We start from the raw sequence: 16,910 nt of genomic DNA, 5'->3' as shown, positions 1-16,910 counted from the left end.
TGGTGGCAAAGCAGGTTGTCTGCTAATCACATCACAATCACGGGCATGGCTTTGAGAAAGAAACTGAACCCAAGTTTCTCCCCCTGGCAGAAAAAGAAACACATTGTAAAGAGCTTTATAGAGAGTTTGTGCAACGTCGGCTCATGGATAGTGTTACAGAGCAGAAGGTACAGAAAACACTCAGTCATAGATGCCCATTATTCTCTCATGCAGTTGAAAACATCATCATGCATCATCACACAAACACTGTAGCGGAACATACACGCACACCCAAACACACACACACACACACTGCTGAGTTACCTCCCTCCACCCTTCCACTCAGCGGTCTGGTTATTGGCTGATAGCGTGCCTGATGCTGCTGCGGTTTGGCTCCGGCTGATCTGTCACTGCTCCGCACACTGGGGGAGAAGGATTGATGGCTTGTTAATTAGCAGCTCCTGTGGGACAGACGAGTGGACTGGATGGGTGTGAGTGGTTCTGTGCTTTGAGGATCTCTAAGCACTTACCCGATAACAAGTTCAGACCGATGCATAGGAACCGTTTTCACCACTAGAGTCGTGGCATGGCTCCTGAGCGCTAGATGCAGCAGTTTAATAGCGGTTCTGGAAACAAGTCTTAACCCTTGTGGCTTTTAATATGTGGTTCAAACACAAATACAGTTGTACGATCTTGCACTGACTTATACTGACACTGGCAGCTGCCCAGTGTAACACAATGAGACCACCAAGCTGCTATAGTGCAGCAGTGCTGATGCACTAAATACTGAACAGACAAATTTGTTGAAGTGTGGCTGTGAGCTTCAACTTCTGGAGGAATCCCTGGAGAAAGTAATTTATAACATTAAGTTTGTGTTACTCCCTCGGATGAATTTCCAGTCAGTAATGTAGCATTAAATCTTAAATATGTCCACATATTAGCACAAATCCTTAGCCCAACTGGGAGGACTTAACATGTTTGAAAATGTACTATTTTTTTGTCTGCCTATTATACAAATAATTGTAGACCTTTTATAAGATGAGTAACAGTTGTTTTCATGACTATAATGATACATTGTGTTACAGCAAAAAAGACATTTTCTCTGTCACCGTTTAACAGAGTAAGAATATCGCTTCATTGATAAGAGGGAGGGTGGGAGAGGGGAGTGCTCAAGCATTTGATAGTAATTGCTAAAAGGGTAAACTATCCCACATTTTCTTCTCCCACACTTTCCAGACTGATGCAGATAATTAGATTTGGTTCACTCCAGTCACACGGCTTTAACTGCGAGACCCACAGCAACAAGAAGGCCAGGGATGGGAAATCCTGAAAGGATTTTTTTCTACCTTTTACCTGTAAAGTGTTGAATATTGAAATATTCTGTTTGTCATGCGTATCATGGAAATTTTCTCCCCTCCTCAGATAAAAACACATTAACAGGTGGGGTAGAGGGAAACACTGTGAAACGCTAGTAAGGCCTGACCTGCGATTTCCCGTTAAATGCGAGGACCTGGGAAGAGGGTGAGCTACACATTAGCGCTGTAACTTTCTCCCTCTGTCTTGTTGCGCCAGGTTTGATGATCCCAGTCTACTGTGTGGTGGAGCATGCAGACATGGGAATGGCAGGCAACTGTGAGGGGCGTAGCGACCGCCACGCTGAGTTTGTGTTGGTTCGTAAAGATGTCCTGTTCACACAGCTGGTAGAGACGGCACTGGTTGCTCTCGGATACTCTCATAACTCAGCTGTGCAGGCACGAGGTAAGCAGTGGGTGTGGGTAGGTCTGAAAAGGTAAATTCATGTGGTTTTCAGATGATTCAGATGTTACTCACTATGAAGAGGACTCAACTCTGTCCTTAAAAATGAACCATAACTGATTTTTAAATTTGGCTCATCGCCCTGTCTATCTGGGCACATCTCCTGACACTGCTAGTATTTTTAGTCTCCTCTGGAAGTCCCATACTGACCACTTCTTGGTCTGTAAGGTGTACTGGAGCTCCTCGAAACAGTGACTCGTCAACTAGATTTTCATTTGTTGGATTAAGGATGAAGTCACTGAGAGCCAAATCTGTAAAGCAGGACAGGTGGTGTGCACAGATAATGTTGGTGTAGCCAAAAATTATATGGTGGGTACTGCCAAACAGTGTCGTGTGTCACAGTTCAGGTGGTTTGTACCAAATGTTCACCCTCGGATCCCTCAAGATGTTGGAGTAGAAACCTTGATTCACAATCTCAAAGTCAAGCTGGCTGGGACGTTTCCAGGGAATGATCTAAAAGTTGCAGTTGCACTAGAAGTGATCCAGAGGTGCAGACATGTGTTTGAATTTAAGATCATACCTGGGTTTATTAAATGCATTTCTAAATGTATTTAGACATTTCTCCCTAAACTGACAGGTTTAGGGAGCTAAATTTAATCCATAGTTGTTTTGTTCTGTCTGTCTCCTCTCACCCACAACCGATCAGCGCATGTCTGCTGCTCCCTCAGCCTGGTTCTGCTGGAGGCTTCTTCCTTCCCACTGTCTCCAAGTACTTGCTCATAGGTTGTTGGGGTTTGCTATTATTGTTTTCTATTATTGTAGGGTCATTACCTTACAATATAAAACACCTTGAGGTGATAGTTTATGCGATTTGGCATTATATATATTTTTAAGAAATCTCACAGATGACATGACAAGGAATAGCAGGCAAACTGCAGCCCTGACTTACAATTTAAAATCAGTAAATTTTATCCACATAAAACTGACGCCTCTAAATCTGAATGACTTACTGCTTCTCTAAGAACATCCAAGACACGAGGGGATCTACTGTGAGCATCTTCAGGGCTTTAACTTCCCCTTAAACGCCACCCAGACAGCAGAGCAGTGAAAACAAAGCCAAACTGTAGTCATGCCACATCTTTTAAATACAAATTAAAAAACATGATCGGATGTTGACTAATTTGAAGCCTCTTCACATGTGAGAAACATGCGTTTGTAAACTTCTCTGTTATTACACGCTGATGGGAAACCTCATGCCTTACTCATTATTACCGCCCTGTTAGTTATTTGAGTAATTAATCCAGCAGCAGCTGAATGAAATATTACTGAGTGGGGTTTTTCCACATCGGTACAGTGAGTACTGATGTCGCAAAACTCTGGGACAGTCACAGGAGAGGTATTTACCAGGAAAGTATTTTCAGTGATTCAGTACACCCACCTGGCTGCGTGGCGGTTAAACTGAACAATAAATCTATATCTGAAAACCCCAGACCAGCACCAAAATTCAGAGATCAAAACAGGAGAGCAAGCAACATCCAGTTCAACTGCCTTCACACACACAGGGAGACGCACTCACTCTCACAGAGCAGGGCAGTTTGAAATTCCTGGTGTGTCCCATAAACACAGGGTACTCTAACCATGTGGCCGACGCCCTACGACCCCCCTCGCCTGTCCCAAATAGCTAGGTTTTGTTCTGAGAAATAAGCCTTTTCTTTTCAAATAAATAATTTTTGGCTGGAGTCATGCATTTTTCCCCCGAGTGTGGTCACGACCAAAATTATACAGAGTCTCTTCTGCGATTGAATTGCATCTTGCATAACTTTGACTGGATGAGTATTTTTAAACTCTTCACTGAATGGCACAGGGCTTTTTTTTTTCTTTAATTAACTTGCACATTATGGCTAATTAAAAAGCAGCTATTTCTTATTTGGAATATATGGTTAAGGCTCGGGTTGTAACGTGGGCTTAGGTGCACTGCTGAGAAGTAGTCTAACTAAATTTAACTTAAGGTCAAGTTTTTGGAAACATTCACTGATATTACAAACTTAAAAATGACTATTTTTAAAGTGTTCAAACCACTAGTGGATCCCTTTAAACACCCCAAACTTTATTTTAAGAAGGATACTGCACTTAACATAACTTAACATAGATTATGTCGGCACCCACTTATTTTAAAATGTTTAAAATAAAATTTTACGGTACCTCTGAATCCCCCAAACTGCTGCTTGTGGAACACGTAGCTCCTTTAGGTGTCTCTTTTTTCTCTCCATAAAACCTTTTCTTGCTTGATAATTAGATTAAATGACTAAAACGCCCTTTTGTTTTATTACATGTGTGCTGCTTTTAGGTCATTAGCATCTGTCTGTTAGTCATCTTCAGTTAGTTAGCATTTTTGCGTTATCTTGTTGTTGCATTGTCAAAAAATGTCTGTATTCGTAATCTTATCCCACCTACAAAGTTGTGATTTTGTTGGATACAGTACTGTGATGTGCGTCTGTGGGGAAAAAATGCAGGGAGAAATGCATTGGTGTGCATGCAGGTATGTTTAATAGTGTATGACGTGAGTAAATTGTACCATCAAGAATCCAGTACTCATCTTTTAGACCTTGCAGAGTCGTATGAAAAGATGACAGGAAGTTGTGTTTAATATTTAAGCTTAATCTCTGATAAACATCCTTTTGCTCTAACAACAAAAAAAAGATTTGTTTTTGGGTCTTTGTGGAGGAAGTCGAACCCTCTTGCAAAATATGTAGTGCAAAATCTTACTCTGCGCCTGACATGCAGACAGATACACTGATATGAGGTATTGTTTGGGCTCTAGGGAAGACTGCAGATTGGTAAAATGATAAAGCCTAAACATCTGCCCTGTCAGCAGCAATTTAAGCTTTATTCACTTCAAGTGAGAGTTTTTAAAAGGTTAAAGTAGCATCTCAGTGTGTAGTTGACCACATGTGAAGGTATCAATAATTTTAAAGACATGGCAGCTCTAGGAAACGTAAAAACTGCCGGTTATCAGAAGATATTCTGTTAGACAAGAGAGCAATGACCTCACAGTGTTTATTTGGAGCATCAGCATCAAAACAGCGCACCCATTCACAGCCTGCTTCAGCCCTAATGTTGAGCTGATTTTACATTTCTCCTCTGATTAATCAACTGTGGAGGCCAAAGAGAACACACTTTGTTCTTTGCCCCTATCACCAGCATCCTCACGCAACACACACACGCACACACGCACACAACTGAGGCTGGCAGGCTAAGACTAGACAGGGTCTGTGTTTGATTTAGAAGATCCTAATGTGATTAGGTCTGTTTAGATTTGCACTTCCAGTCACGGCCGTATGAAGGCCAGGGGAATGTTCAAATCATGATGATGCTCAAAGATTCACCAAGAGTTTAACCAACAGGTCAAAAGGCACAAACAGATTGAGCTGTTTTTAATATATTGACGGGAACAAAAGAGTTTAAAATGGTAACTTTTAAACAGTAATTGGCCTGTGTGTGTGTCATCAGGGATCATTAAAGTGGGCCGGTGGAAGCCGATGCCCATCCACTACCTAACAGATGCTCCGGAGGCCACGGTGGCGGACATGCTGCTGGATGTTTACCACATGGTCACACTGCGGATCCTACTGCACAGGTCAGCACTGTGTATTGCAGATTGTACATAGGAATCCAGCTTTTTTTTTTTGGTGGAGCATCCCCTCAAAATAACTACCAGGCACACCAGCTGACTTGATTTTGTTCATCTAATTTCATTTTGCAGAGGGCACTTTGCAGTAACAGAACTGCAGTGTGTGTATCTGCTGCGTGTGCTTGGTGGACATATGGAGATGACCATATGTATACACTATGCACACAGGCCAGTAGCTCTGGTGTCACTGGGAGCCCAAAAGTACAGTTTTACCCATCCACTCATTATAGTGGTGACTTTTAAGAGTTACAGAATAAATACACTTGAGTAGAATCCTATTCTAAGCATTAGAATGCACTATATACATTTTTATACATTACATTATTCATCATATGTGTGCAGCAGGTATAATTTATACAAGAGATCACTTTGGAACGGGCAAAATACAAGAGGAAAGCCTCTTACAACCAGTGACTGCAGAAAACAAGGGTCAAAACTAGTCTTGTCTTCTAAATGCTTGGATTACATCAGATTCCTGTTTGTTTCTTTCTGTAATCAGCACTGCTCTTGAAAGAGTGAACAGAAAAGTTTTGTCATTTCCATGTAGCTTTGCCCGGCTGGAGGAGCTGCCGTCAGACCAGTGGACCCACGCCACCGTGAGGAACGCCCTCAAAGAGCTGCTTAGAGAGACCAACCAGAGCGCTCTGGCAAAGGAGTGTCCTCTCTCCCAGGTAACCGCTTCATAACTCTGTCCAGGCAGAGTTCAAGCTCAGCAGGAGTTACAGTGTGTCATGGGTCCAAATCAGACTCGAGTCGCTCTTTCTCTGAATAAACTGAATGTTTTTATGATTTTTAGGTAATCCATTCAGTCACTGCATATTACTCACATTAGATGGTGTAAACAGAACATTCAAAAGAATTAGTTTGCTAAGTCCCAGATAATAAATGCTTTATACTTCAGGTTTTAGCACCCATAAGCCACAAATGTGAGCTATAATCAGCACATGCAGTACATATTTACATGTTCCTGCAGGTTGCTTGATATTCAGATTTTCTTTATGATGTGTTGTGATGAACTGAACACAAGGACAAAGTTTAAACTCCTTCTTTTTTCTTTTTTTGCCATTTTTTTTTTTTTTTTTGCCGTTTTTGTCACACACTTATTGATAGCCAAGATGCTAAGTATTTGTCTCTAAGCACATGGTTTCATCATCAGTTCACCACACGCTTAGTGCAATGTGTAATCTGAGTCGCTCTCTCACACACACACACACACACACACACACACAAATATTGGTACCATCCCATGGGAAAGGATGCAAACACGCACACCTCAATTATCCTGCTCACACACACCCTGCAGTCATTAGAGTCGAGAGTGTGTCATTTCGACTTGTGATTTATACATAAGACTTAGTCATGATGTAATTAGTGATTAGGGGAAGTGTGTGGGTGGTGTGCATTTGCAGCTTGACTCATGTGACTTTTAATCCTCAGTGTTTCCCATGTTGAGCTTTTGCTGGCGTTTTTGCATCTCTTGCTCGGTATAAGTGGCCAGTTGTTGGTCATTTGCGGAGACTTGAGATTTTTAATCAGTCTGAAAGACAAAGCTGTTGCTTAATGGTTCAAAAATTTTGGCTAACCCCATGAATGACTAATGTATTATGTCAAATTGTCTCTGTGTCAGAGTATGATCTCAGCAATCGTCAACAGTTCCTACTATGCCAACGTCTCCACCTCCAAGTGCCAGGAGTTTGGACGCTGGTACAAGAGATACAAACGCATCAAAGGTAACTCTGAAGCCTTACTCACATTATCAGGTAGCTGAGTGTAATTAAGGCAGTCGGTTTCCTTTTTTTCTTTCTTTCATTTTTAAGCAAGCTATATCTGCAAACTAGCCTCAAGCTGGGCACAGATATTCCTGCCCTAAAGTGCTAAAGTGAAGGTGCTCAGTGGGAGACTCGTCAGTATTTTTCTGATTATGGAACAGCGTTGCATATATTTGTTGGCTGTCAGAGACAACAGCATGCAAAGTCTAATGGGACCACAATGTAGTTAATTAGCTGCAGCTTGTGCGCTCTCGCTTAGATTATGACAACTGAATGCTTTCTAACGCCCTGGCTGAAATGCTACAGTTTGAAGCAGGAAGGAATTTGTCCCTAATTATCCTTTTTAAAAATGAATAATGGCATTACGGTTGTAAATTGGCTTTATGATTTACCAAATGATTCCCCTGGTTTTACTAACGCTGTTGTTTTAAAGTGGAACAATGTTTAAGACGAGATAAAGACTGATGTGATGTAAGGTTGCCTTAGTGTTTTTCCTGCTCCGTGGTAAAGAAGCTCATTATGTGTCTCTTTGACTATAGGATCAATATTGAAACAGTTTGCCAGTGAACCATTTTGTACAACGTGAAAATCTATGGGTGGTAATTTTCCACTGTGAACACTTTTGTCTCGAAGAAATGTAACTAATGATGTCATTAATGACAGTTTCATGTCATTTAAACTTTAACGCTTAATTCTGTTTTCATTCCTCGACTCTCACAGTTGAAAATATCCTTATTTATCTTTAATAAAAATATAAATAACAATATTTTCAAAAGTGGAAACTACACCTGTACCTTATATGTCTGCATTTATTGGTCGTGTTATTTGAAAATGTAGCCATCTTTAATATGAGCATTGGTTATTGTAACAGTCTATATATTTAACAAAATAAAATAGAATTTAATTGAAACCCAAATAACAGGAGAGTTTTGTTGACCATTAACATTAGAGCAGGTTTCAGGTGTGAGCATGAAGGTGTTTCCCCCGGAGGTTAAATCAGAATAGCTGATGTTTGTTTTCCCGGGTTGATTCCACACATGCTTTTCCTGCCACAACAAGTAAAAATGACAAACTCGATAATGAGGTCATCTTGCAATCTTTTTGTTTGTTTGTTTTTTTAAAGGAAAGCTGGTGACTAAAATGATATTTTTTACGCAGCAGTGAGCAGAAATGTGGCCACACATGGGTTTTTGAGTACCGGATCCTTGTGTGTATGTACAGTTCTGGTCCTCACTGCCAGGTGTTGCTGCAATGTAGTGATTATATTTTGAGTCTAGGTGTGTGGCTTTTGGTAACCTCCCGGTTAAGTGTCCCCCTCCTGCCTTGTTAAAAACTTTTACAGTTTTTTGAACAACTCTCCTGAACCTCAGCCACCAGCTGTTCAGCTGTTTATACTTTATTTGCTTTCTGCTGCTTTGAAAACTCATAAAGGTAAAAACTGTCAGACACTTTTTTTAAAAAAGAAGGAAGTGACACTTATTGCTAGTCACATCTCAAGTTAATATGACTCACCTGCCTTAATGCCTTCGTTTTGTGATCCTTCCTAATGAAGCTTTTCCATTCTTCTGTCCACCCCCTGTATGTGTCTGAGCACGTGTGCCAGCCTCTGTGTGTCTAATCTGCTGCATGAGACGTCTGTCAGTGACAGCTCTCAGTAGGAAGGAACTGTCACACATGGTTCACATTAATGTCACCCTTAATACACATGACAAAACTAAATGCTCTTAACTCCTAATGGAAAACAGCAGTAACCCCCCCCCAAGCTCACACACACACACACACACACACACACACACACACACACACACACACACACACACACACACACACACACACACACACACACACACCAACAAAACACAGGAATAATACTTATTACACACACACAAGGTAAAAATCTGATCCCCTGCCAAACCTTGCTGCAACTTTTTATTCCCTTAATAACCAAAAATGCGACACACAGCCAAACCGGAGTGGAAGCCTAACAAGAAGCAGACTTACGTGGAGAGGCTGTTAAAATCCAGGGGAACAGAAAGAAAAGAGTTCAGAGGAAACATTCTTTACTTATTTGATAATCTTATCTCGTGAATATGGAGACAGTAAGTGAAAATAAGACCATACTTCAGCCGAGGTTGTGATCAGATTGTCCCCTGAGGACTGGAATTGTAGTTGAGATCTTCACACTTTGAAATGATACAGTACAGTTTTGTGACTTGGAGCAAAATTTTGTGGTATTCTTGACTCCGGGTCCTGGACCTCTGGGGGTCCCATGACCTAATTTGAGAACCGCTGCTGTAAGAACTCCTGGAACGATCCCTATAGTATCTCTCACAAGCTCCTCTACTGTCACTACTGAGGCTTGGATAAAACCTGAGCCATGTAACTTTTGCTCACACTGTCTGATGTCAGAGTGGGATGAGAAACATGAAGTAACCATTAATGGAGTGGATACAGTGTAGATCATTTTTATAAGTAAAGGATCATTGAACTACGTGGGTAATCATGTATGCAGAAATTAGTTTATTTCTGAAGAAACTGCTAACAGTCTTGGTCCTCTCGCTTTCACTTTCTTTGTAGGTGAATACATTGAAAAGATGTGGTCGTCACAGGAGAAGTCGGATATAAAAGGTACGTCCATCGTCTGTGTGTTTCTAGTGGAATGAAAATTAAATACTTCTGACATTTACATTACATATGATGCTCGCTAATAAGAAGTGTCTCAGAGTGTTTGCATGCTTCCTGTGTGAGATTTGTCTGAAACTTCAAACTGAATACCAGCAGTCTAAGAAATGTTAACCTTTGAACATCCTGGTGTGGGTTTAATCCAGATATATTAACACAATGTTGTATATGTGTGTTGACGTAGTGGAGCGGGATTTGGACCTGAGCGTCCTCAGCCATCGTCCTCCCTCTCTCTTGCCCTCTCCCACCCATTTGGGCACCCTGGGTGGGTCCGGAGTTCATTCTCTCAAGAGTGGCCTCGGGGACACTCAGACCTCGACTCAGCCTCACGGCCTGCCTCACCCTAGTGGACAGAATCACCCCAGTCCTCCACTTCGTCCACAGGCTCCACCTCTCCTGGGCCACAGCGGGCTCCTGCCTCCCCAACTCCCCCCTCAGCTTGTACGTCAACAGCTCGCGATGGCCCACCTCATCAACCAGCAGCTGGCTGTTAGCCGGCTGCTTGCCCACCAGCACCCACAGGGAGTCAACCAACAGTTCCTCAACCATCCTCCTATCGCACGGAGCTGCAAGATCTCCGGGGCTGTTTCTGAGCCCAGCCTCAACTCCGGGGCCGAAGTCTCTTCCGACATTTACCAGCAGGTCAGGAATGAGCTGAAGAGGGCCAGCGTTTCCCAGGCTGTGTTTGCCCGTGTGGCCTTTAACCGCACACAGGTAAACGTGGAATTAAGGCAAATGTGGAGATCATTATAAAAGACTTCATTCTATATAATGTAAGAATGACTATTTAAATGTGTGCGTCTGCAGGGCTTGCTGTCAGAAATCCTCCGTAAGGAGGAGGATCCTCGCTCTGCCTCTCAGTCTCTCCTGGTCAACCTGAAAGCCATGCAAAACTTCCTCAACCTGCCTGAGAGCGAGCGAGACCGGATCTACCAGGAGGAGAGGGAGAGGAGTACCAGCACTAACCACAACCACTCCACCAACCACATCTCCAGTGCCAACACACACAGACACGCGCAGGTACAAGCACACATTTAAATACAAGCTCTGCACATTAAATAAAGCGCTAACAGATTTCTTTTCAACTAAAACTTGAAAAATCTTAGACTCTTACAGTCTAGCTCACGTCACTCACTCCAACATATCTTTATTTTTCATTGACGTCAGATTGTGTTTCTTGGTCTTGTGCAGACAAAATGCAGCATGCCCGGCCCGGAGCTGCAGATAAAGCTGGACTCGCTGGTAAACATCACATCAGGGATCTATGAGGAGATCCAGCAGGAGATGAAGAGGGCGAAGGTCTCCCAGGCTCTGTTCGCTAAGGTGGCTGCTAATAAAAGTCAGGTCAGTCCTTGTTTTTGTTGTTTCGTTTTTTTATTTTCACAACCGAACTATACTCAAATCTGAATCTGTAATCACAGCCCACTGCTGTGAACTTAGCCTGAACGGGTGTGGGCTGTAGGTGGGCTGCCTAAACTTGCATGTAGTCAGAAGGTTACACGTGCAAACTTGAGATAAAAATGTCTCAACATGAGTAAAAATTTCTGAGTTGATAATGTTTGAAGGAGCTGATGAGGGTGTAGTGTAGACGTGTGTGACTGTGTGTTTGTGCGAGGGCGTGTGCGGTATCTGATTACCCACTTGTGGCATACCATCATGACTCCATCCTCAGATAAACAATGCGGGCGATCGAGGGCGAGATCAAAGCATAGTCTGCTTCTGAAGGGGGAGACGGGGAGGGAGGGAGGGAGAAGGAGGACGCTATGGTTTTAAAACCAGTTTAAATATCTTCTGACAACAGACTACATTTATTATGAATACCGAGTTGGTGTGTTTGGGTGTGTGAGACTCACTGAGAGATGCTTAAAAACTAAATCTGAAACGCTAAAGGATGAGAACACAGGACGAACAGAAGGATGCAACATGGAGGAGAAGACAGACAAGATGATGGAGGGATGATCACATTATTACCATTAATTTCCAGGCTGAAGGCTGTGTATAAACAACAGCTGGTGGCAGATCCTGGGTCAGCCTAGCAGAGATAATGCAATCTTCACACACACACACACACATGCATGCACTCATTTGCAGGCCCCACTCATATCAGACTTTCCTTCTGGTTTTTCCTTCCACTCTTTGGGACAAACTTTGATTCACTCATGTTCGCACATATATAAAATAATATTTAAAAAAAGTGTAAAATTGAAGAAAAAGTGACTCGGCTTTATTCACCAAGTATGTGTGCACATGCAGGGTCTCAGTGTATGTGACAGAACAAACAATAGAGAAAAGCAGCTTGTATAGTATGTTTATATTTATATGTGCAATGGTGAAAAAGCGCAAACATGCTGGGATAAATTATGGAATAAACGAGGGATGGATAACTGCTTACTGTATATACATAAGGACTTGACAGTATATATTCAGTGTATACGTGTCTACAGTGGTTTATACATATGTACATATATACGTCATGCTTTGGTTCAGGTATTGTGGATATAAGTACAGACACTTTGTAACTGAAATCATTTTGCTACTTAAAAGAGAACGAATGTTACAGTCACCTCGTGTGTAGCCCTAAAATCTCATATTAGTCACCTAAATGCCATAACAGAGCATTTTCTTCACAGGGAAATCATTAAACTTACCTGCCTTCAGTTTTGGAAAGTTGTAAACTAGTTTTAACTAAGCTGCTCTAGATAAAGTTTGTTTGGGCGTTTATTTGGATTGTAATTCTAGTTCACTTACTTTTTAGCATTTTTGTGTAGGTGATTACGTGAATGCAAAAACATTATTTAAAAGATTCTTTATTTATTTCACTACTGATTTTGCGAATTACTGAAGCATGTTAGAAAAGCCCCACCTTCTTTTTCTTTCAATGTAATTGCTGTAAACACCCTTTAATCAGGTGTCCACCACCACCAGTATTCCTTTGGTAAACCATCCAGATCTCAGTCTGGGAAAATGCTCAGTACACGAGGCTAGAGTAGTTTTAATGCTTTCCTTTTGAGTTACACCTGCAAACAAGTGGGCACTACATTAATTTGTTTGATAGTAAAGACACAGCTAACCTCTCTTCTTCCTTCAGGGTTGGCTATGTGAGCTGCTAAGATGGAAAGAGAGCCCAAGCCCCGAGAACCGCACATTGTGGGAGAACCTGTGTACCATCAGGAGGTTCCTGGCGTTGCCACAAGCCGACCGAGATCAGGTGTATGAAGAAGAGTCGAGACAGCAGCACAGCGACAGGCTGCACACCGTCCTGCACATCTCAGAGCCGCAGGTAACAAACATGCAGTCAGTGGTTGGAGTTTGGGACCTCAAGGATGAATCGGAAAGTTTGTTTTGTGTTTCACTGATGTGGTAAATGTGGTTAAAAATCCGAGGAGCAAAAGAAACGCGTGAAAATCTGATATTTAAAAATAGTCAGCCACTCGCAACCACAGCGCAGCCATGTGTAAGAAAAGACACAATCAAAGTGTTTTTACGAGTGAGAAAATGGGAAAACCAGCATGTGAGCGTTTGCTGTGCTGTGTCGAAAAGTTTCCTCTGTCTCCTCCGTCTGTCTGATCCCACCACCTGCTCCTCTTAGCAGCCCTCCTCTTTGTCATGTTTGTGTCCCATAAGTCATTGAAAATAGAAGTGGTAAATGACCAGCCCACACATTTCCTGCTAAACACTCCTCCATCCCACCCTCTCCCAAAAACCAAAATGCTCTCCAGTCTAGCCCTAACCTCAATATTATTCAGAACATAGCCTGTAATTATTGAAGCAGAGAAAAAGGAATTGCCATTATCTTTATTTAGGTCCTTTAATTTTGATGGACCACAGATTTATGGTGTTGGATTCCTGTGTTTGGGTGTGCAGGCCTCCCCACCCTGTTAATAAGCTCTAGTAGCGTGCTTGTTTGTGTGATGAATCTGGGAGTTTAGCGTGCATGTTGGCGGGTGATGGAAGCTGGTTGATAACACTTCCGCTTGTAGTACATTTTCTTTGAGTCTGCAGAGGGGCACGAGCTGAAATACGAGCCGAACAGTTCACTTACTCCCGTGGCGATGAGGAGTGTGAGAACACAGAATGAATAATCTTCAGATAGACTGTGACAGAGCAAACCATAGTGTGTAATAGATTTTGATGTTTCAAAGCTTCAGAGTTTAAGAGATTTAGTTATTTATGAACAAATATGTGCAACCTTTTTCAGCATGGATGGCAAAGCAAATATGCCCTCTACACAAATGATCAAAAGGCAGTATATTTGTAGCTTTGCATATAAGAAACGTGTGTAAAGGGAATGATGAAAGTGTTTTAAGTGCTGAAATATTTTTCTCCTGTCTTTCACATCTAACTTCTTCAGTGACACAAAGCAAAACAAAAATATAACCAAATGTCCTTTTTAACTGCTTTCAGTCATATCCTACTGAGTTTCTAATGCAGGAAATACACGTGTGATGCAGCTGTCTTAAAAAAAACTCATAAAAACAGCGATAAAGTAATCGCCGTCTCCTTTTGTCACACAGTGAAAGTTATTCAAATCTACAGCAGGACTACTATTAAAAACCCGACCTACAGGCAGTTTTTGTGAAGTCTGTGTCACTTGTTCAGTTCACTCATGTATGAAAACACACACACATATGTTAATTTATCTTGTTACTGTTTTTAGCTTGATTTCACTGTGTATAGCGAGAAGACAAAAACTTTAGAAAAGCCAAACAAATGTATATTACATATTTTTTTTTACTCTTCTTTGCAAGCTGCATATCAATTACCAGCAAAATCTAAATACATTTTCATTAAATGTATTTAAAGCATACACCTGATGTTGCCTTTTATTTTGACAACAGTTACTCCATATAACATATATACTTTGTTAGGATTTGAGTCTTATTTGTTCATCTGTACAGGACACCGAGGAAGTTTTAAAAAGTTTAAGTGATAACATTTAACAGTAAATAAAAGAAATCATGTCTAAGGGCCACTTATTAACTTCATACAGTGTCAACTTTGTGTTAAGCTGCCTCAGAACAAGATGAGCTGACCTTGAATCTGCTTTTTAAATGTACATTTTTGGCAAAGTTTTAAATGAACTGATATGGAAAATCAAGAAAAGGCAAACATTTCTGTTAAGGTGAGACGGATCCATTGTCTTGGTTTGCAGAATAGGCGACACAAATCTTCTAAATGCTGTGACTCAACCTTTTTTATTTTCTAAACAGACCCTCCATAGGCAGCCCCTGCCACCTCTAATGGCGCCATCCCCGATTCATGATGACCCCCAGCCCATCCCCCCGCCAGCCCTGCAAAGCTCAGAAGATGGGCCTCAGCGCGGGATGAGCCCTGGCCTCGGAGGTGGAGGAACAAAGAAGGCCCGGTCACGGACAAGGATTTCTCTGGAGGCCCTGGGAATCCTTCAGAGCTTCATTGGCGATGTGGGACTGTACCCGGACCAGGAAGCGATCCACACCCTGTCAGCCCAGCTCGACCTACCCAAACACACAATCATCAAGTTCTTCCAGAACCAGCGCTACAACGTTAAGCACCACAGCCAGACCAGAGAGCATATCGCTGGGGAGGATGACAGGGAGAGCTCCAGTCCCAGCGAGGGAGGCGTCTGCACAATCGAGGGCAGGGGAGGGGAAGAGGCTCTCTCCCCGTCTGAGGAGTCAAGTGAGGACGGGAGAGGATCAGTGGAGGTGTTCAGAACAGAAGGAGGAGATGTGGGAGGAGAAGGTGAGGTGGAAATGGAGGTTGAGAAGGAGGAAGGGGATGATGCAAAAGCTTCAGGGCCAGTAGCTTCCTCTCTGTCCCCTTACAGCAGCGTGGACAGCCCCCAGTCTGCAGAGCAGCAGAGATAACAGCAGAGACCACACACAGACAACCTGTGAATAAACACAATTTTGTCATCACCTTTAATAGAGCTGATGATCAGAGCTCTTTAATATCTGAAAAACTTGGGAAAAGTATTTATGGATGGTTTGACTGAAAAGTGAGTCCACCTACCTTCAGAGCCAGTGTTTTTGGTTTGTAAAACAGTGTTTGGGACAATGTTCAGTGCCACTGAGAGAAAATGCTCTTCAGTTATGCCATGGATTTTGTTTTGAGGATGGGGAAAAGGCTCCATAGGACAACACGTCTTTGAAAATCAGATTTATTTAATTCTTTGAGTCGTTTTCCACTTTTTGACAGGATAAAAAAGAAAACACTCAAACCTTCTACATCTTAGACTGCATTTAAAACACAGCCCACTTACTAGCTCTCCAAGTACATTTCCAACAGTTTTAGCAAAGAATGTGCATCCTCTTTGTCTGCTGTCGATAAAATGCAATAAATTTTGTATTTGCTGTACTGTTTTGATAAAAGGTGCATATCCGGTTTGTAAAAAGTGATTGAGTGCATGTTGCCCCTCTTAAAGCCAACCCCATAAATACATAACTGCAGGGATAGAGGCTTACAGCAGGTCAGAGGAGCAAACTCATACATGCCTTCAGGTTCAGGTTACAGGCACCTACATTGGGACCAAGGATAAACGGCACTGAACTGCAGTGGTAGCTCACAGCGAAGGCATTCGCCTTTTAGAAATACAAGCATGCAGGGAAAAAAATACTATAACCTCTTATGTTCTGATTTTTTTTTTTCCTTCTAGATATAATTTTTTTGTGTTGTCCTTAAAATTATTTTGGAGATCCCTGCATTGACTTGTCTGTATGTGAAACTCAAAAAAAGCCAGTTCACAATTTGCTCCTTTTACTATTTATTACCAGCTTTGTATTTACTTAAATCTAAGTATTATTGTTGTAATTACATTTTCTTTTCTTTGCAATGACTACAGATGTCTTTGTAAATGGGACTAAAACATGCCAAGAGGACCTTTGGACTGTTACACACTCAACATTGAACTTTTACTTTGGCTGAAAAGGAAACTGTTTTTCTTTTTTTCTTTCTTTTTTTTGGACATTTATGTACGTTATGATGTAAATGTTGGTGATCCACCTGCAAAAGTGAATCTGCCATTAAACTGGGATGCAACCACTGTCACTTTA

The 16,910-nt window shown here is 41.8% G+C and overlaps 1 protein-coding gene across 3 annotated transcripts in view; it reads left to right on the top strand.

The window, feature by feature from the left end:
* The window catches only part of LOC116321884 (DNA-binding protein SATB2-like), a 26,116-nt gene extending 9,206 nt beyond the window's left edge, over positions 1-16,910 (top strand). For all 3 annotated transcript variants that reach the window (XM_031741828.2, XM_039607568.1, XM_039607567.1), the window contains exons 3-12: positions 1,552-1,737; positions 5,245-5,371; positions 5,973-6,096; positions 7,053-7,155; positions 9,772-9,822; positions 10,061-10,590; positions 10,684-10,896; positions 11,068-11,220; positions 12,965-13,156; positions 15,087-16,910. In XM_031741828.2, the coding sequence (XP_031597688.1) occupies positions 1,552-1,737; positions 5,245-5,371; positions 5,973-6,096; positions 7,053-7,155; positions 9,772-9,822; positions 10,061-10,590; positions 10,684-10,896; positions 11,068-11,220; positions 12,965-13,156; positions 15,087-15,725 (2,318 nt within the window). In that variant the 3' untranslated portion in view covers positions 15,726-16,910. The remainder of the gene's footprint in view (positions 1-1,551; positions 1,738-5,244; positions 5,372-5,972; positions 6,097-7,052; positions 7,156-9,771; positions 9,823-10,060; positions 10,591-10,683; positions 10,897-11,067; positions 11,221-12,964; positions 13,157-15,086) is intronic.

The sequence above is a fragment of the Oreochromis aureus genome, linkage group 23, assembly GCF_013358895.1.
Source record: "Oreochromis aureus strain Israel breed Guangdong linkage group 23, ZZ_aureus, whole genome shotgun sequence".
Taxonomy (NCBI): Eukaryota; Metazoa; Chordata; class Actinopteri; order Cichliformes; family Cichlidae; genus Oreochromis; species Oreochromis aureus.
The sequence above is the reverse complement of the archived record's forward strand: the minus strand, read 5'-3'. Positions and strand labels throughout refer to the sequence as shown.